Raw genomic sequence first — 21,339 nt, 5'->3', positions numbered from 1 at the left:
AAAAGAAGAGAATTTTTGGTCAAGGAAACGCCCCCTTTTCACTTCACTCTTCAAAATCTTCATTTGAATGAAGAGTTAAATTATTTTTCCTTAATTGTAGTTTTTATGGTTTAATTATGACCTCATCGGTTTTTCCCGATCTTTACACCAAAGGTTCACGAATTTGGACTCCGGATACTGGTCAAGTATGGAAATTAGCCTTTATCAAAGAAAATTATGTCCCAGAGAATAAGATTCTTATCGTCACTGATGAAGATCACCAGGTTTGTTATTCTTTTTTTTTTCTGCTACAATTTTTTTTTACTTTCTCTTCATTTCTCTTTTTTGGTGTTACCTGTTTTCTGAGTAATCGTTTTCTTTTTCTTTCCTTTCCTTTTGTTGTTCATTTGCCCTCTTTGTTTTTTGTTTGTTGTTTTATTTTCAAACAAATTTTCTATCTCATTTTTACCCTTTTTCTCTCGTTTTCATTGTTTAGGAGATAACTCTCACTATCGAAAGTGTCGATAAATTGCCTCCACTTCGTAATCCAGATGTTCTAATTGGTGCTAACGATTTAACGAGTCTCTCTTATCTTCATGAGCCAGCAGTTCTTTATAACCTACGCGTACGTTTCTTAGATCAAAGGTCAATTTATACCTGGTGTGGTATCGTTTTGGTTGCTGTTAATCCATTTGCTGAGCTTGACATTTATGGAGAGGAAACAATTAAAACATATCATAGGTCATTGGGAACCAGTCAATTGGATCCTCATGTTTACGCGGTTGCTGAAGATGCTTATTCAAAATTGGAAAGAGAATCTTGTAATCAATCGATTATCGTCAGTGGAGAAAGTGGTGCAGGTAATAATAACAAGGAACATTCAATTAACCAAAATCATTTGATCATTTACTTTTGAAGATAATGATTAGCATCCGTTTTATGTGAACCTTTTTTATTAGCATTCTTTTACAATGGTTGTGTTATCATTATTTCCTACTTTTTTATTAATCCATTCATCTCTCTCTCTCTTATCTTCATAAATCTTCCTTTCCTTTAATTTTTCAATTACATTTTCTCACCAACTAATTGTTGTTTTATTATGTAAACTTTTCTATTCCCTCTCGTTGTTACAGGTAAAACCGTTTCCGCCAAATTTGCCATGAGATATTTTGCTTCCATTGCTGGTAGTCATTCATCAAACATTGAGAACAAAGTTCTTGCAAGTAATCCAATCATGGAAGCCATTGGTAATGCTAAAACAACACGTAATGACAATTCCTCTCGATTTGGTAAATACATTCAAATCATGATGGATCCGCAAACAAGATCAATCATCGGTGGTAATATGAGAACCTACTTACTGGAAAAATCTCGTGTCTCTTGGCAAAATGAGGGGGAACGAAATTTTCACATCTTCTATCAATTGTGCAATCATTTTAAAACGGGTAACATGGATTATCTTAGACTTAACGAGGAATACTCATTCTCCTATTTAGGGAACGTGCAAACTAATCCAAGTGATGATATTAGTCGATTCTATGAGGCAATGCAATGTTTAGGATTCACTGATAAACAACAATCGACAATATTTCAAATAATAGCCGCTGTCCTTCATGCTGGAAACATTCAATTCTGTCTAGTTGATGATGAATCATGTACAGTTGATCTAGACGATCCTCATCTAATCAGTTTCTGTGAACTTCTTGATCTTGATCATGCAACGGCCGTCAAATGGTTAACCAATAAGGTTATCAGAATGGGTCGATCAGAAGTAATTGTTACTCCAGTTAGTAAAAATTCAGCTCAATATGGTCGAGATGCTTTGGCCAAATTCATTTACGAGAAAATGTTTCTCTGGATTGTTGCTCTAATCAACAAAGCTCTAGGTATTTACAATTAATCATTTTATTCACTTTTCATGGGCGTTCGCCGATAATTAACCAACCTGATGGATTAAATTGTTGCTAATCTTTCATTGTGTCTTTTTTATCTCTGTATTGTTTGCCCTTTCATAATCAATTGGTGATCGTACAATTTAAGGTCCATCCGAGAAAAATTCGTCTTCCAATGTTTTCATTGGTGTTTTAGATATTTATGGGTTTGAACATTTCGAGATAAATTCTTTTGAACAATTTTGCATCAACTATGCAAATGAAGCTCTTCAACAGCAATTCAATCAACACGTATTCAAGGTAAAATTAAATTGCACAATCAAACAAAATAATCAAACTTATTATTGCCCAATCCATTTTTACTTTTATTTAAACAAAACTTATTTATTTTCGCATCAATTCAATGTTCTCACCCACAAACAATAATTACAATTCAATTGTTTCATTTCACAGTTGGAACAAGAAGAATATATTAGGGAAGGAATTGATTGGCAATTCATAACTTTCACTGACAATCAACCGGTAATTGATCTCATTGAAGCTAAACCAATTGGAATCCTCAATCTTTTAGATGAAGAATGTAAAATGCCAAAAGGTTATTATTGTTATTATTATTATTTCATCTAAACTTCAAAAACAAAAGTAGATTTAATCAGCTAAGAAGATAAAAAATCTTGGTATCGTAATCTACCTCTTTAAATCGTGATTTCTTTATTCACATTTTCGTGTTATATTTATTAATCTTTATCCTTTTTTTTCTCTCTCTTTTTCTCTATCATCTCAATCGTTCCGTTTCCCACCCATTTGCGTAGGAACTGATGAAACTTGGGTATCAAAGTTATACGCTCAACTAACGATCGGACCAATTTTTCAGAAACCTAAATTTGGCTCCAGAAACACCTTCATAATTCAACATTTCGCCGATAAAGTTGTCTATCATGCTGATGGTATTAATCATTTTGATCATTGTTTATCAATTTATAATCAATAAGTTGTCATTAGGCAACTTTTTTCGTTTTAATCAAGAAATCGAAAGAAAGAGAAAAAAGAGCGTAATAATTATATTAATCGAAATTGTGAACTGTTATTACATGAACATCTCTCTTTCTCTCTCCCTCCCTCACTCTCTTATCACTTTTTCATCAATTTCTTACCTGTTCTGTTGCTATTCAATACTAATTATTGATCATTATGAATTTTTCTTTTTTCACCTGACCAGGTTTTCTTGAAAAAAATCGTGACACTGTTTGGGAAGAGCAAATTGATTTACTTAAACGGTCAAGTATAATTGGACCTCTGTTCAATGAAGATTCGGGTATTGACTCGGCACCTCAGAAACCAGGACAGAAACTTAAAATTACTGCAGTGAGTTTTTCATTCAAAAGAGATGAACATCATTTCAATATTTCATCTTTAACCAATCATTAATAACGAAAATTGCTCTTTTTTGTTACCTGTCTCTTTTCATCTTCTTTCTCGCACTTCATCTTTTTTGTATTCCTTTTTTTTTCTTATTCTCTTTTTTTTATATTTGATTTTTTTCCTTTTCAGAATCAACAACAACAACGACAACAGAAAATTGCCAAAGCAACAGTTGGCTCACAGTTCCGTGAATCTTTAGCTGCTCTTATGAAAACCTTAAATGCTACTACTCCTCATTATATACGATGTATTAAACCAAATGACAACAAGGGAGCCTTTGAATTTGAAAATTTACGTGCAATTCAACAACTGAGAGCCTGTGGTGTTCTTGAGACAATTAAAATTAGTTCTAATGGATTCCCATCTCGCTGGACTTACTCTGATTTCGCCTCCAGATATCGTGTCTTACTTTTCAGTGTCAACAAATCAAAGAAAACATCTGAAGCAGGTAATTTGACCTCGTCGTGATTTTGTCAATTTGTCTGTCAAAATATGTGCCAATAGTTAACCATAAACAACATCAACAATATCAATTTCAACTTGAATTTTTCCCTAATTGGATATTAATCAATCTATCGTCCTCTTCAAATTTTTTGTTGATTCAACTTTTTTAGAGCCAGTCCCATGTCCACGGAAATTGGTTCGAGCAGGATCAACAACATCACCTGAAGTTAAAGCGCTTTGTATGGAGATCATTAAACTTGTTTATGGTGAGTAAAAATTTTCTCATTATATTGTAATTAACTTATCTTTTTATCTATTACTTAATCCAGTTTAGCTGAACCAATTAAGATTATCTGAGTTTCGAGTTGCTCATCAATTCATCTTTTTTGTTTTTACTGTTTAGAACAACAATATTATTCTCAATATCGGATTGGACATGAAACAGCGAATCACTTACAACAAACACTTTACCAGTGTGGTAAAACGAAGATCTTTTTCCGCTCTGGCCAGGTCGCTTTACTTGAACGAATACGAACCGAAAGGCTTCGAGAATGTGCAATAATCTTACAACGAAATATAAAAGGTTGGATGTGTCGTCGACGTTATATCAAGATAAAATCTTCTGTTCTAAGATTACAAAGCTTGGCCCGTGGTTTACTTGCTCGTCGTCATTATCAACATTTACGGTGTACTAAAGCAGCGGTTATCATACAATCCAATTGGAGAGCTTATATTTCACGTAAACGGTATCTTAAACTTAAACAATCGGCTTTTGGACTTCAAAAATATGGACGTGGTTTACTTGCTCGGAGAAAGTTTCTACTTATCAAGCAAAACTTGGCGGCAATCGTTATACAGAAAAATATTCGCATGTTTCTTGCCCGAAGAAAATACCAAGATACTCGTAAAAAGATTGTTCTTGCCCAATGTCAAGTTCGCCGTTGGTTAGCTCGACGTGAGCTGAAACGACTCAAAGTTGAAGCTCGAAGTGTTGAACATGTTAAAGCGCTTAACAAGGGTCTAGAAATCAAGATTATCGAATTACAACAAAAGATACAAGCTATCACTTCGGAACGAACTAAATTCAACCAGAAAGACGCAGAGATTGAAGATCTAAAGAATGAAAAGAATAAACTTGAAATGGAAATTAAAAATCTCCAAAATAAATTAACTGTAACTGGAATGGAATTTGAAAAGTTTACAGTGGAATGGGAATTGGCTGGTAAACGAGTTAATCAACTTGAAGAACAAATCAAACTTAAAGATAAAGAGATTCGTGAACTTAAAGAAACCCAAGAAAAAGAGGAGGCCAAATTCGATGCTGAAGCCCTTGAAAAGGTGCTCGCAGAGAAGGAGAAAGTTTTGGTCGCTAAATTCGAAAGAGAACGCAAAATACTTCTCGATGAAAGAGAGTCCGAAAAAACTGCCCACCAACAACTTTTACGAAAATATTCCGCTTTGGAAGAGAAACTACAATCTAGCGATGAAATATCTTTCTATGAAGAAAAGGGACCTGATATATCGACAGTTTCCCTTATGATGCGTTTATCTGAACTCGAACAAGAAAACGCTAAATTGAAACACGAAAATCAAGAAATGAGAGAAGCGTTTGCAAACTTTTCAAGTAGCTCTGAGACTTCAACTGCTGCCGCTTTACTTTCTTCTCAATGTGCAACCTTACAATCAGAATTAGATCGAGTTCGAGAAGAGCGAACCAACCTGAAAACAATTGTTCTTGGACAAGAATCAAGTATTCGTGAACCAATTGCCGAGAATGAAGTTTTCTCTGCTTTCAAATCAATTATCAAACAATTAGAGAAAGAGGTTGAAATTGAGAAACGAGCCAAGGAAGAGATGAAAGGAGAAATGGATTCACTACGATCAAATAGTAGTTTAGGTTATAAATCACTAAAGAATAGTTTAGATTCATGTGGATCATCAAATGAAGGCAATCGAACTCTTCAGGAGAAAATTCTTCTGGAACAAAAGTGCAATCAGTTAACTGAAGAAGTTAAAGCACTTAGATTGAAACTTCTTCGTCACAAAGTTCTTGGTGATCAAGATGAAAGCGAAAACAATCAAGAGAACAGTGGACCTCAAGAAGATATTAAAAATTCCCTTGGAATGTTCAAATATAATCGACAAGATGAATCGCTCATCCTGCGAATGGTTGTCATCAATTTGGACCCAAACGTCGCTCTCAAATTTCCACCTCACTTACCAGCATTCGTCATTTTCATGTGTGTCCGGTACACTGATCATATTAATGATGATTTAATGGTATGTAGATGTATCGCCATAGTAACTAATTTAACGGAAAAAATAAGATACCAATTTAATTATATGTTTTGTTGATTTATACTCATTCATCCAGGTACGAAGTCTCCTAAACAATTACATGATCTCCATTAAACGTACCGTTAAAAAGCAAAATAGTCTAGATCATTATGTTTTATGGTTAGCTAATTGTTGTAAAATGGTAACATTTATCCGTCAATACTCAGGTAATATTGCCTTTTTTCACCAGAACAATTGGAAAATTTCAATTCCATCTAAATTACTTTTCTTTTTGTTTATTCAGGCGATGAAACTTATGGTGTTTGTGATGAATCTCTTAAAAACTTTGATCTCAGTGAATATCGTCAAATGTTTGCTGATTTCTGCCATTGGCTTTACAGTGGAGTAATTAGACATGCAGAGGAATTGATTCAATCACTAATTGTTCCAGCAATACTAGAACATGAAGCTTTGGCCTCATCGGGAATTTATTCTCAACCAGCTAACACACAAAGGTTAGTTTATTTGATAGATAATTGTTATGTGAAAATAAGTTAACTTTTTGATTAATTTTGATTAATTTTTTTCTATTCTCATCTATTAATAGGCCCAGTGTTTCAGATCAAGATAGTCTTCCCAACTCACCGACTGAGAAACACACCGAAACACTGATACGTGAACTATCAACACTACACAAGATTGTACTTCTTCATGTCGTCGAGCCAGATTTAATTCATCAAATATTCAAGCAATTGTTTTACTTTATTTGTGCAAGTGCTCTCAACAATTTACTATTAAGAAAGGACCTTTGTCATTGGACAAAAGCGATGCAAATAAGATTCAATCTTTCAGCACTTGAACAATGGGCTCGTGAACAGCAAATACCCAATTGCAATGAAGTAGTTGAAAAATTAGAGCCGATTATTCAAGCAACTAAATTACTCCAAGCTAAAAAGACTGAAAGCTCAATTGAAACAATCGTTGAAGTTTGCAACAAACTCAGGTAAATATTTTTCTCTCAAACTTGAAATTCAGTCGATTTAAATTATTAATATAATTGCTCATCATCTCACACTTCACTAATTTCTTTTTTTCGTCTGCTTAATCTCCTACAGTTCATCACAAATCATGAAGATTCTTACTCTTTACACTGCCGGTGAGGAAGGACCGATTTCACCTCAATTCATCAAACAAGTTCAACTCCACCTCCAGAAAACCCGTGGGGATACACAGTCGTCTACTCTCCTCATGGAAACAAAGTTTTCCTTTACAGTGACCATTCCGTATAACCCGTCGATCGTACGATTCCAGACAATTACCATTCCAAATGATTTAATCAAAAAGGGATTAGGAACAGTTCTTATTAGAATTTAAATTTCTTCTCTAAACTTTGTTGAATCAACAAAAGCCAAATCAACTATTTCCAACGAGGAAAAAAAGAGATACAAAATTGAATATGTTGGCATAAAAAACACCGAAGGCTATTCACTTGAACATCAAGTCAACCTTGGAGATTTTCATCTCATGTTCATAAGCACAATTATTACATTCATTTGTTTTTGAATGTAATTTGCATCTCTTGTTAATCTGTGACTTCAACCACTTCCTCCCACCCCTTTCTCCTATTTATTTAATCACCTTGAGTTTAGATTAAGGTAGTTAATCCGATTTGTCTTTTTAATTTATTTAATTTTTCTACTTCGTTTTTTTCACTTAGGCTTTTTTTCGTCTTCTCCGACACTTGTATCATCTCTCTCTTTCTCTCTCTCTCCTTGTCTCTTGAATATCTATGATTACTGTTGTTTTACTAATTGTTACACTTGTTAGCCAGTAATCAACGTTGATCTTTACCAATTTGATTTATTTTTTCACACAAAGACAGTATCAGGTCACAATCCCACAAGGTTGACAATTTAATGTTAATCTAATACACAGAAAATGTTTAGATATCAGTTATAACTATTTCCTTAATCAATATTTTGTTAGTTGACCATAAAATGATATCAATTGTTTATTTGTGTTATTATTTTGTGTGTTAATTGTTGCAATATTGAGTGAGAGCAACAAAAAAGGCAAGCAAATGATTAACTTTCACTTTTTTTTTGTCATAATGAAACATCAATTGTGATTAAGATTTTCAAAGGTTTACAAGTAAATTATAACATATAATTTAAAGGACACACCACAATTAACTACGACAACATCACTCCAATAAATTATGGAAAGTGCAATTTTCAATGTAACAATTTAGATTTACTAATTATTAATATTATCAAATGTAAATCACTTCTTACCTCTTGTCTATTTAAAAGTGTAAAAGTGATATAAAACACCCAGTGAATTAAAAAAAAATCAAATGATAATCTAAAAAATTGTTTAATTAATTATCATTTATGAAACAGAAAAAGTTGATTATCGCAACATCCTCAATAATTAACAACAAAGACATTAACATAACCAACAATTAATTGTCTTCAGTAAATATGTTACAAATAAATTATTGACAGTATCTGTTCAACAATTTAAATCAACGATAATCAGTTAAATGATATTAAACTATTAATATCTCTATTTACCTAAATGGTGATTAAGATATTAAATTAACCAGTAAACATTGATGATTTCAAGTATTGTTGAATTCTGATTAGTTTCAATTAAAAAAAGGTCAATGATGAAAAAGTGTAAAATTGAATTGTAATTTCACTATAATGATTGTGCCTGATAATGCAAATGAAATTAATGGACAATTAAAAGTATTCCTGGTTTCCAATGTTAATTATTGTTTATATCAAATTTAATTGTTCATTTCATTTTAGTATCTCAACGATCAATTGTGATGGACAATCGACACGTTTCTTAATTATATGAGCTGATGGAACAATTGATTTTGAGCAATTACACCGAAGACCTTCAATGAAATTAAATGATCCCAATCGAGCTCCACATTTGTGAGGACAACTTAATTTACCTTTGGTCCATAACGAACAATCAATTTGATCCTTAATCCAAGTAATTGAATTGATACTCTCTTCATTTAGATACCAATTCTCGGGACTACATGAAACTGAATCATCATCAGCTGATTCTCCATGACTGTTGACAACATCTTCCAATTTGATTAAATCTTTTCGACACTTTTTACATTTGAACATCGCTGTTAAAACGATTGAGAGCCTTTGAATGTCACACTTTCTTCAATCCATTTAAATGTAAAGGCCTCTGGTAAAAAAAAGGCAAATCAATTTCCAAATAATTAGTTTGCACCAACATTAAAATCGTTAGAATGGTCGAGTTGATTGATGATTCACAACCTTTACTACTTAAAGTTCAGGTATATCTTGAATAATTAATTGTAACTAATTAGATTGGATGAGATTCAAGTTGAATCTACACACTGACTTTTGTTTACATCAAGAATCAGAAAGGAAAGTTTGTGATGCATTTAATAAGCACGAGAGTCAACACTTATGTTTCCACTTTTTATCCTCTTGCTGTACATTTTCCGATCAAAATTTCTTTCTTTTCGAGTCAAAATTATTGAAATTTATCAGCGTTCAACAGACTCTTTTTACTAACTTCGATTAACTTTCAATTTTGAGGATACTTTATGAGTTGAATTTGGTTTGAATTTTTAACCGAGTAATTTATTTAGAGGGTGTTTTTTTATTAACTCCCGATTTCGTCTAATAAAAAAAGCCTTGTAAGTTCAGATAATATGTGTTTGGTACCATAGAATAGACCTTGTTGATATGCACATAAGTCGTCAAGGTCAAAGGTAGAAAAGGTTTCAGAAAAAAACCGCGCGAAAAACAAAATTTTTTGTATCGCCGAAAATTTGACAAATTATAAACGACGACGATTATAAATGACGATTTATAAATTTTATTTTGTTAATTTTGTTGGAATATTTATTCGAGAACCCTGGTTGTTTCTCACCTTTATCTTTTCTCTCTCTCAGTGAGAAGTTGCAGAGTTGTTGAGTTTGCACCAGAGAAACAGAGGAAAGTGTTTTATGCACCCAACATCCACTTTTTAGCTCTTATATTTTCTGATCATAATTCGAAATTTGAAATTTCTTTTCCAGTTAAAATTATTGAAATTTGATTGTTGTTTTTTTGTTAATACAATAGAATCTTTTTATTAACTTCGATTAACTATCAATTGAGAGGATACTTTTTGAGTTGAATTTGGTTTCAACTTTTAACCGAATAGTTTATTTATTTCAATTTTTATTACATTTCATTTTGAGTTCTCATCTATTGTCGTAGATTTTCCACCACCAGCCCGTTGCCTCCATTACTTGTCTCCATAGTTACCCTGACCACATTCACTAGAACCAGGCAATGGAACACCTTGTCAATGGCCTCCATAATCCCATCGACCAAAGTCAACACCACCACCACCACCAAAACCACCACCAGTACCACCACGACCACCACCACTAGCAGCAGCAGCAGCAGCAGCAGCAGCAGCCGCAGCACCACCACCACGACCACCACCAAAACCACCACCAGTACCACCACCAAAACCACCACCAGTACCACCACTAGCAGCAGCAGCAGCAGCATCACCACAACCAGCAGCAGAAACAGCAGCAGCACCAGTATCAGACAAGGCATCATTATTTTTATTTATATCTTCAACTAATTTTTTAATAAAACTAAATGCAGCCTTTCGATAACTGCCATCAGAAGCCCGCGATAACGAAATTTCGGCAATAGATGAAGCGAAAGCCTGTTGCATTGCTTGTACCATATGATTAGATCGATTTCCCTTAAAAAGATTCAGAGAACTTTGCAATTCATTCATGATTGTCATGAAGTCATCTTCTTCATCATTACATGGAGCACAGCCCGAAGCTGCAGGGGTAAGCCCATCTAAATTAGTAGCTGGATTTGACCATGGAGATATGTTTTGCGCTCTCGTCATCGTTAAAACTGAAATACATATAATCACAAAGACAAAACTTGAATATTTAGTCAAATTCATAGTTTGATTTACAAATCAATCGACACTTTAATGATTTTGATACACTTGTTAGATTTTTACTTTAACTAATGGAAAATGAAATAAGTTGAAGATTCCCAACAAAGTAAGAGTAAAATTGAGCAACGGGTGTGTAAATTTAACTGATTGTCCTCAATTAAACGGATAATGTTGATTTTATTTCGTTAATTACGAAGGTAACTTTATTTATAAACTCTTGTTTGGTGGAAGAAGTTACCTTTTAACTCATCAAATATCATTAACTAATTGTACATTCAATTAGAAAAAAATAATATTGATTTAGTTTTGCATAAAACTATTAACAGTTAGATAATCGTTCAGTTGATTCTGGTAAAACTCAACTATCTAATTAATTACTTTATTTATCTTATTTTCTGTTCAAATACAACCATCATTTGGAACCTCAGTTATCGTCAAAAGATCAAAAGGGCTTTCCCTCGGAGTAATATCAACCTATTGTGAGAAAAGTTTGGACTCTCATTTGATTTTTATCGAAAAGTTTTACTTTGATTGTTATTATTAATATATAAAAATATATTATTGAAATGGTATCATTAATATCAATTCAAAATCAAGTCACGTCAGAAATGAAATATCATCCATGGTCTAAACTAATTGTTCAATCTGTTCAAACAATTAATATCAGGTTGTAATTGTTATTTATCGCGATTGAATGTAAAGTCAGTTTAATTTGAATTGAATAATTTAAAATAGTCATTTCAAGGCTTGTTCCATACACGCCAAACAAATTGACCAGACTCTGGACCAAAAAAAGACTGAAAAGCTCAATTGAATTGATACTCTCTTCATTTAGATACCAATTCTCGGGACTACATGAAACTGAATCATCATCAGCTGGTTCTCCATGACTGTTGACAACATCTTCCAATTTGATTAAATCTTTTCGACACTTTTTACATTTGAACATCGTTGTTAAAACAATTTAATGTACAATAGAATCTTTTTATTAACTTCGATTATTCCAAATTGTTTATTTATTTGAATTTTTATTACATTTCATTCTGTGATCTCATCTATTGTCGTAGATTTTCAACCATCAGCTCATCTTCCGTTGCCTCCATTACTGTTCTTATCTCCATAACCACCAGGAGCAGCCATAGCCGCAGAATCTGCAGATAAGGCATCATTATTTTTATTAAAATCTTCAATTAATTTTTTAATAAAACTAAATGCAGCCTTTCGATCAGAAGCCTGTAATAACGAAATTTCGGCCACAGATGAAGCGAGGGCCTGTTGCATTGCTTGTACCATATGATTAGATGGATTTCCCCTAAAATCATTAAAAATCTTAGTTGCCTTATTGCCAATTTTCAATGTAACAATTTAGATTTACTAATTATTAATATTATCAAATGTAAATCACTTCTTACCTCTTGTCTATTTAAAAGTGTAAAAGTGATATAAAACACCCAGTGAATTAAAAAAAAATCAAATGATAATCTAAAAAATTGTTTAATTAATTATCATTTATGAAACAGAAAAAGTTGATTATCGCAACATCCTCAATAATTAACAACAAAGACATTAACATAACCAACAATTAATTGTCTTCAGTAAATATGTTACAAATAAATTATTGACAGTATCTGTTCAACAATTTAAATCAACGATAATCAGTTAAATGATATTAAACTATTAATATCTCTATTTACCTAAATGGTGATTAAGATATTAAATTAACCAGTAAACATTGATGATTTCAAGTATTGTTGAATTCTGATTAGTTTCAATTAAAAAAAGGTCAATGATGAAAAAGTGTAAAATTGAATTGTAATTTCACTATAATGATTGTGCCTGATAATGCAAATGAAATTAATGGACAATTAAAAGTATTCCTGGTTTCCAATGTTAATTATTGTTTATATCAAATTTAATTGTTCATTTCATTTTAGTATCTCAACGATCAATTGTGATGGACAATCGACACGTTTCTTAATTATATGAGCTGATGGAACAATTGATTTTGAGCAATTACACCGAAGACCTTCAATGAAATTAAATGATCCCAATCGAGCTCCACATTTGTGAGGACAACTTAATTTACCTTTGGTCCATAACGAACAATCAATTTGATCCTTAATCCAAGTAATTGAATTGATACTCTCTTCATTTAGATACCAATTCTCGGGACTACATGAAACTGAATCATCATCAGCTGATTCTCCATGACTGTTGACAACATCTTCCAATTTGATTAAATCTTTTCGACACTTTTTACATTTGAACATCGTTGTTAAAACGATTGAGAGCCTTTGAATGTCACTCTCTCTTCAATCCATTTAAATGTAAAGGCCTCTGGTAAAAAAAAGGCAAATCAATTTCCAAATAATTAGTTTGCACCAACATTAAAATCGTTAGAATGGTCGAGTCGTTTGAATAATTCACAACTTTTACTACTTAAAGTTCAGCTATATCTTGAATAATTAATTGTCACTAATTAGATTGGATGAGATTCAAGTTGAATCTACACACGGACTTTTGTTTACATCAAGGATTAGAGGTAAGATCAAAGAGTAATATAAGAAGAGAGAGCGATCAACAGCAAAAAGAGCTGTTTGGGGATAAATCTCGCGCGAGTCGCCACTGTCGTTTTCCTCTTTCTTTTCTCTTTCTTTTCGTCAACTAAATTGTGTAAAGTTTTCCGAATGATTTTAAGGCCATTTTCAACGAGATTTTAATTGAGCTTGAATTTAACATTTAATAGACCAAAATCTCGTTGAAAAATGACCTCAAAAACATTTAAAAAGCTTTAACCAATTTTTTTGCGAAAAGAAAGAGAAAAGAAAGAGAGGAAATCAAAACAGGAAAAAGAAAGGGAAAAAGAAAGAGAAAAACGACAGTGGCGACTCTCGTGAGATTTATCCCCAAACAGCTCTCTTTTCAGGAGATCGCAGTCTCTTCTTATATTACTCTTTGGGTAAGATCTTAGTTATGATCGCACTGGTGTGGCTTAAGTTAGCGGCAAAGTTGAAACCTAAATTACTGAGCTAATTAATGTAACTAATTAACTAATTGTTTGGCTTGTTTTGTTTTGTTAGATTAGGTTAGGTTAGGTTTGGTTAGGTGTCACTCGTAAACGGGTTAATTAATGAAGAAAAGGCCCGGAGGGCCTGAGACAATCAAACCAAATTTTACACTGATCGCCTCTCATTGGCTAATCTAATTTAAGCCACACCAGTGCGATCATAACTAAGATGTTACCGGATTAGAAAGGAAAGTGTGTGGTGCATTTAATTGGCACGAGAGTCACTACTTCTGTTTCCACTTTTTCTCCTCTTACTTTTTCCGACCAAAATTTTTTTCTTTTCAAGTCAAAATTATTGAAATTTGATTGTCGTTTTTTGTTAACGTGCAACAAAATCTTTTTATTAACTTCGATTAACTATCAATTGAGAGGATACTTTTTAAGTTGAATTCTGTTTGAACTTTTAACCGAATTGTTTATTTATCTCAATTTTCATTACATTTCATTCTGAGTTCTCATCTATTGTCGTAGATTTTCAACCACCAGCTCATTTCCCGTTGCCTCCATCCGTGTTCTTATCCCCATAAGCACCCTTACCATAACCACCACCACCACCAGCAGCAGCAGTAGCAGAATCTAGAGATGTTCCGATCCGATTTATAAATCGATCGCGATCGATTTTTGGTTCAGAGAAATCGATCGATCTCAACTTTTGAGAGATCGATCTGCAAAAACATGTGACTTTAGGCCAGAAATCGAAAAATTACGGATTTTAAACAATGAATTTACCTTCAAATTAAGAAATTAGTTAAACAAAAAAAAAGATTGTAGTAAAAATAGAAAAAAATTTTGTTTTTTTTGCCCGCGAAATTTGAATTTTAGAGATCGAAATCGATCGATTTCTCAAAGAAATCGAAACAATAAATCGATCTGACTAAAATCCGAGATCGGTCCATCTCTAGCAGAATCACCTTGCCCATAGCCCCCGTAACCCACCTGACCATAGCCTCTAGAGGCACCAACTGGAACACCTTGCCCATAGCCTCCAAAGTTCCCCGGACCATAAATCACCAGGAGCAGCCGTAATCGCAGCAGCTGCAGACAAGGCATCATTATTTTTATTAATTTCTTCAATTAATTTTTTAATAAAACTAATCGCAGCCTCTCTGCCATCAGAAGCCTCTGATACCGCAATTTCGGCAATAGATGAAGCGAAGGCCTGTTGCATTGCTTGTAACTGATTATTAGATGACCTTCCCTGGGGAAGATCCAAAAAACTTTTCAATTCATTGATGGTCTTCATGTAGTCATCTTTATCATTATATGGAGCACGAACCAAAGCCGTAGCTGTAGCATTAAACCCATCTAAAGTATTATTACTAGTAGATGGACTTGACCATGGAGATGCGTTTGTTGCTCTCGTCATGGTTAAAACAGAAATACATATAATCACAAAGAGAAAACTTGAATATTTAGTCAAATTCATAATTAGATTTTTAAATCAATCGACACTTTAATGATTTTTTCTTACACTTGTTAGATTTTTACTTTAACTAATGGAGAATAACCTTTGTTCAATTTTCTCTCATTAACAAAGTAAGAGTAAAATTGTTCAACTGGTGTGTAAATTTAACTAATCGTATTCAATTAAACGATTAATGTTTATTTTATTTTGCTAAATTTGTTGGAATATTTTGAGAAACGTGATCGTATCTCACCTTTGGCTTTCCTCCCTCCGTCTCTTTCTCATTCTCTTTCTTTCATTTTCGTTTTCTTTCTAGAAAGATCTTACCTGGGATTAGATTAAAATTAAGATGAACAATTGATCTTCATAACTTTTATTCAAATTGATAGCACTAATCAGAGCCTTGTCAAACACAACATAAACACCATAAGCCAAAATTTCGACCACAGATACTAATTCTTAATAAACTGAATCAGGTGGTTGACTCCACTCCATCAACTCCATGACTGTTGATAATATCTACCAATCTGATTAAATCTTTTCGAAACTTTTTTACATTCGAACATCACTGTTAAAACGATTGAAAGTCTTTGGATGTCACTTACCTATTCACCTATTAATACTAATATGTTTTCTCTCTCTCTCTTTGTTTGTTTCCTAGAAATGCGGCAATTCATCATCATTTCACAGCATTCACAGCATAAATCACCATTTAATTGTTATAAAATATTCATAAACTCGCAAATCTAATGGCTGAGAGGGAATTTTTACAAATTCAATAATCACTTGTGATTTAGCTCGGAAAAGTTGAATCACATTGACTTTTGTACATCTAAGAAAATAGACTGTTTGTATTAATAGAAGTTTTTGTTGCACACAATAGACACGAGAGTTATTAATAGTTTTCATTAATGTTAAATTGAATCTTTTTTTTTAATGTTAAACTCATCTGAAGCAGGTAATTTGACCTCGTCGTGATTTTGTCAACTTGTTTGTCAAAATATGTGCCAATATTTAACCATAAACAACATCAACAATAGTCCCATGATCAAGGAAATTAGTTCGAGCTGATTCAACAACATCACCTGGTAAAACGAAGATCTTCTTCCGCTCTGGTCGGGTTGCTTTACATGAACGAATACGAACCGAAAGGCTTCGAGAATGTGCAATAATCTTACAACGAAATATAAAAGGTTGGATGTGTCGTCGACGTTATATCAAGATAAAATCTTCTGTTCTAAGATTACAAAGCTTAGCCCGTGATTTACTTTCTCGTCGTCATTATCAACACTTATGGTGTACTAAAGCAGCGGTTATCATACAATCCAGTTGGAGAAATTGTCAATTGGTTACAAACAAGTAATTAACTTGAAGAACAGAACTTGAAAAGGCGCTCGCAGAAAAGGAGAAAGTTTTGGTCGCTAAATTCGAAAGAGAACGCAAAATACTTCTCGATGAAAGAGAGTCCGAAAAAACTGCCCACCAACATCTTCAACGAAAATATTACTAACAATTGGAAAACTTCAAATTCATCTAAATTGCTTTTCTTTTATTCCGGAGATGAAACTTATCGTGTTTTTGTGATTTGTTTTACCTTTAATAGAGAAGATACATTTATCAGATTAGAGTTTTTTATTGACCATAATGTTACATGCCTTCATTTGCAATGGCGTCCCCAACAGCAGTAGGAAAGGCCATATCCATAGCTTTACCAATACTGGCAGAACCTCTTCCACTAGCTAAAGCAACACTGGGACCGTCACTCTTACTCGGACCATATCCAATCTCACCTCCTGTCATCGGTAAAACAGTTATAAACATAATGGTGAAGATGAAACTTTTATAATATTTTGTCAAATTCATGATACAATTTTCCAATTAGCTAAAAACAGTTTAAAATCACAAATTCAATGATGATAGTTTTTGTCACACTTGTTAGACTTTTATCAATGGGAAATCACTCTTATTGCGAATTTCTTTTATAAGAAGTAAAATTGATAAACTAATGTGTAGATTTAACTAATTACAGTCAGAATAAATAACGTTGATTTTATTTTGTATGAAACTATTATTTGCTGTGCAAACACAACCATCATTTGGAACCTCAATTATCGTCTAAAGATCAAAAGGGCTTTCTCTCAGAATAATACTAACCTATGAGAGAAAAGTTTGGACTTTCATTTGATTTTTCTCGAAAAGTTTTACTTTGATAGTTATTATTAATATATATAAAGTAATATGGGGTTTCAGCGGTGGTACAGCTTTGCAGTCGGAATTTCAGCTATTAATTACTTTTGGTTAGGAGCTTAAGCTCACTATCCTTATAATTAATAATAATGTTCAGCGGGGAAAACAGTTCAGCCAGAATTTTCAGCAACAGCTATTAATTGTTGGTCAGGAGCGTACGCTCACTGTCCTTACAATTAATAATAACACAGCACTAAATATGAATTCCAATTAATTCACTTCCATGGGAATAGCCAATTCGATTCCTAAAAGAAAATTAATTAATTAAATCAAAACTGATTTAAATTCAATTAAATCTTTATTTAAAATTTATCATTTGAATCATCACCATCATCAGCTAATGATTAACTGATTTTAGTTGATCAAATTTAATCAACAACATCAACAATTAAATCAAATTAATTGTTGATCAAAATTAACAAAAACAACAACAACAATTGATCAAAAATAAAATTAACAACAACAACAATAATCACAATCAAAATCAAAATTAAAATTAACAATTAGTTAATTAATTGTAGGATGAGATAGAGAGAGAAATTAATTAAAAAGAAAGAAAGTGAAAAGAAAGAGAAAAGGAAATAATGAAAGAGGAAGAGAAAGAGGATTTCTTATCCTTTGGTTTTTCTTTCTCTAAAAATCAACTTTACATTACATCCCCACCCTCATGATTAAAGGAAGGGTATTCAGCGGCGGAAATAATTAATTCAGGTTTGGTCGGAGTTGATCTTTTGTTTGGATATCGGCATAAGATGTTTGGAGTGGACTTGTTCAATTTTCAGCGGTGATTCAGAGACAGCGATGTTATAAATGTTGGTAGCAGCTTTATCAATAACTCGGAAGGGGCCACAGCTTCTTGAGTCTAGTTTCCTCCTGTTAATTCCAGCAAGGTTTTTCATGTAAACCATTTCATTGTCAGCAAATTGGTAATCATCATGTGTATGATTAAAAAGTTCAGCATTGTGTTGATGATGGTCCATTGAATTTTGAAAGCTTGTGCACGAGCTTCATCTAATTCGGGAAATTGGATATCATCACAGTGTTCAGGTTTACTTCCATTGAACAGGTAGAATGGAGTAAATTGGGTTACAGCATGTGGAGTATGGTTATACTCAAAACAGTACGTTGTAAGTACTTAGCCCAGCCATAGCGATAATTATTAGAGATCATTTTAATTCGGATCCTATCGATGATCGTGTTACCAGCACGTTCACAAAGTCCATTACTTTGTGGGGAAGATTTGGGAATGAACTTGATTCCAATATTCATTCGGGCCAAATAATCAGCAAATTCAGCGGAGGTTATAGCGGTAAATTTATCAGCCAGCAGGGTATCAGGTTTTCCATCAGCAATCACTTTATTGATAAGTGATATAAATTCAGCAGCGGTTTGGTGATTTGAGGCATTAGCCCAAACAAATCTGGTAAAATGGTCAACAGCAAAGTGGATGTAACGTTTCTTAGATCCATATCGATCTAAGCCACAGATAGTATCAACAGCAATTATTTGGAGTGGTCTCTCAGCAGGACCAAAGTGTCCCATTTCAGCAATCAGTTTAGACCTTCTTGTTTTACCCAATTGACATGGATTACAGCTCTTTACAAAATTAACCACATCCTCAGTTAATTTAGACCATGTGTATTTCCAGCTTATTATTGTTATCATTTTTCTGATCCCAACATGACCAAATTGTTGGTGAACAGTATCCATCAGCTTATGCCTTAGGGAAACAGGTAGAATTACCTTTCGATTACCATTTTTATCAACTTTATAATAAATTCCAGTTTCATCAGCGGTTTGTAAATCAATATCAGCAATTTTGGATTGTTCAGCTTTAAGTTCAGCAATGTTGATAAAATTCACCAGTTTGAATGGATAATCAATTGGTTCAGCAATTACAGGATCTCGTGAGAGATAATCAGCTTCAGCATTCTCTTTACCTGGACGATATTTGATTTCAAAATCGTATTGTGACAGAAAGAGTGACCAGGTGAACAACCGACTATTTGGTAATTTGATTTTGTGAATCGCTTTCAAAGCAACGTGATCAGTGATGACAGTGAATTTACGATCATACAAATAGTGGTGCCAGAATTTAACAGCTTCTACAACAGCAAGGCATTCAAGGTGAGTAACAGCATAGTTAACTTGATAACTAGTTAACTTTTTGGAAAAATAACCTATTGGATGTAATTTCTTATCATCATCAGGTTGTTTCAGCACAGCACCTAGACCAACTCGACTAGCATCAGTTTCTAGGATCAGCTCAGCATTTGGGTTAAACATTTTCAGCACGGGATCAGCAGTGAATAAATTTTTGATTTGGTCAAATGATTTTTGACATTCAGCGGTCCAATTGAACTTAGTTTCTTTTCTTAATAGTCGATGAATTGGGTCCAGAATCTCAGTGATATTTTTGATGAATTTACGGTTGTAGTTTACTTTACCCAGGAATCGGCGAACCTCGGAAACATTTTTAGGTGGTTTAAGATTCAGAATGGAATCGATATTTGAATGAAGAGGTTGGATGGAATCATGAGATAAAGAATGACCAAGATAATTGACTTTAGTCTGGAACAGCTTGGATTTTTCGAAGTTCAATTTGATATTTTCAGCAGAAACAGCAGCAAAAAGTTGAGAGAGATGGTCAACATGAGTTTGGAGAGATGAAGAGAAAACAATGATATCATCAATGTAGTTGTGACAGAATTTTGTCAACTGATGTTTCTCTAGGATGTTACGGATCGATCTCTGGAAAATAGCAGGAGCATTTTTCAATCCAAACGGCATCACTAACCATTCGTAATGACCGTGTTGAGTGACGAAGGCGGTCTTATGGATATCTTTCTCTCGGACTTTAATATGCCAAAATCCGGACCTAATATCGAAAACACTAAAGAACTTACTCCCGTAGAGGGAATCAATAATGTCTTCAATCCTCGGCATTGGATATTTGTCAGCAAGCATCTTATCATTCAGTTTACGATAATCGATGCAGAATCGGGTTTTGTCGTTGTCTTCCCTTTTGAAGGCTAACGTAACAGGTGAAGCATAAGGTGAATGAGATGGACGGATCAGCTTAGCTTCCAGCAATGACTTTACTTCAGCGACAATTTTGTCTTCACGTAAAGTACGGTAAGGTTTGGAGTTGATTGGGATTTCAGTGTCTAATTCAACAATACATTCGACATCTTTTAATTGGCCCATGTCGAATTTACCTTCAGCAAATACCCATTTGTATTTTGTTAACAGCTTCAGCACAGCGGGATTGATACTATCAGCATAAACCTGATCAGCAGTAATTAGCTTGGATTTCAGATCCAAATAGAAATTGTCATTCAGCTTAATGGGAAGAGGAACCAGCTTGATTGTTGTTGGCTCGATTGGAGCACCAGCAGTTTGAGTAATTTGATAATTTGAATCACATTTAAGATTGAACTTCCAGATTGAGTCCAAACCAAGAAGTAGATCAACGCAGAGTAAATTGGTAACATAAGCAAAAATAATATGGGAAAATGATCCAATGGATAGTTCTAATTTGGCAAGACTTGAAATTTCTCCTTCTCCGGTTATAGTAGAAAAGCTTGAACAGTTAAATTTAATTGATTTAATTTTAATTT

At 33.3% G+C, this 21,339-nt stretch overlaps 3 protein-coding genes across 3 annotated transcripts; 1 reads left to right on the top strand and 2 right to left on the bottom strand.

The window, feature by feature from the left end:
- The first annotated feature begins 40 nt into the window (after positions 1 to 40).
- LOC128392205 (unconventional myosin-Va-like) lies at positions 41 to 8,386 on the top strand. The gene is made up of 14 exons (XM_053352186.1): positions 41 to 263; positions 476 to 839; positions 1,113 to 1,865; positions 2,020 to 2,171; positions 2,325 to 2,466; positions 2,684 to 2,818; positions 3,091 to 3,236; positions 3,423 to 3,741; positions 3,908 to 4,003; positions 4,141 to 6,017; positions 6,112 to 6,241; positions 6,319 to 6,529; positions 6,622 to 7,017; positions 7,130 to 8,386. Exons 1-14 carry the CDS (start codon positions 117 to 119, stop codon positions 7,386 to 7,388), a joined length of 5,127 nt encoding a protein of 1,708 aa, XP_053208161.1. The 5' UTR covers positions 41 to 116; the 3' UTR covers positions 7,389 to 8,386.
- Positions 8,387 to 8,821: 435 nt separating this feature from the next.
- LOC128392478 (E3 ubiquitin-protein ligase RNF180-like) lies at positions 8,822 to 9,166 on the bottom strand. The gene has a single exon (XM_053352505.1). The coding sequence runs from the start codon at positions 9,164 to 9,166 to the stop codon at positions 8,822 to 8,824; it is 345 nt and encodes a 114-aa protein (XP_053208480.1).
- A 979-nt stretch (positions 9,167 to 10,145) lies between these two features.
- LOC128392477 (probable serine/threonine-protein kinase vps15) lies at positions 10,146 to 15,589 on the bottom strand. Its single transcript, XM_053352504.1, has 4 exons — positions 15,031 to 15,589; positions 12,413 to 12,419; positions 12,107 to 12,312; positions 10,146 to 11,014 (listed from the first exon to the last, which is right to left on the bottom strand). Exons 1-4 carry the CDS (start codon positions 15,491 to 15,493, stop codon positions 10,371 to 10,373), a joined length of 1,320 nt encoding a protein of 439 aa, XP_053208479.1. The 5' UTR covers positions 15,494 to 15,589; the 3' UTR covers positions 10,146 to 10,370.
- Positions 15,590 to 21,339: the final 5,750 nt, after the last annotated feature.

This window comes from Panonychus citri, unplaced genomic scaffold, assembly GCF_014898815.1.
Source record: "Panonychus citri isolate SS breed McGregor unplaced genomic scaffold, ASM1489881v1 Contig00136, whole genome shotgun sequence".
Lineage (NCBI taxonomy): Eukaryota > Metazoa > Arthropoda > Arachnida > Trombidiformes > Tetranychidae > Panonychus > Panonychus citri.
Note: the sequence above shows the minus strand (reverse complement) of the source record. Positions and strands in the feature narration are given on the sequence as shown.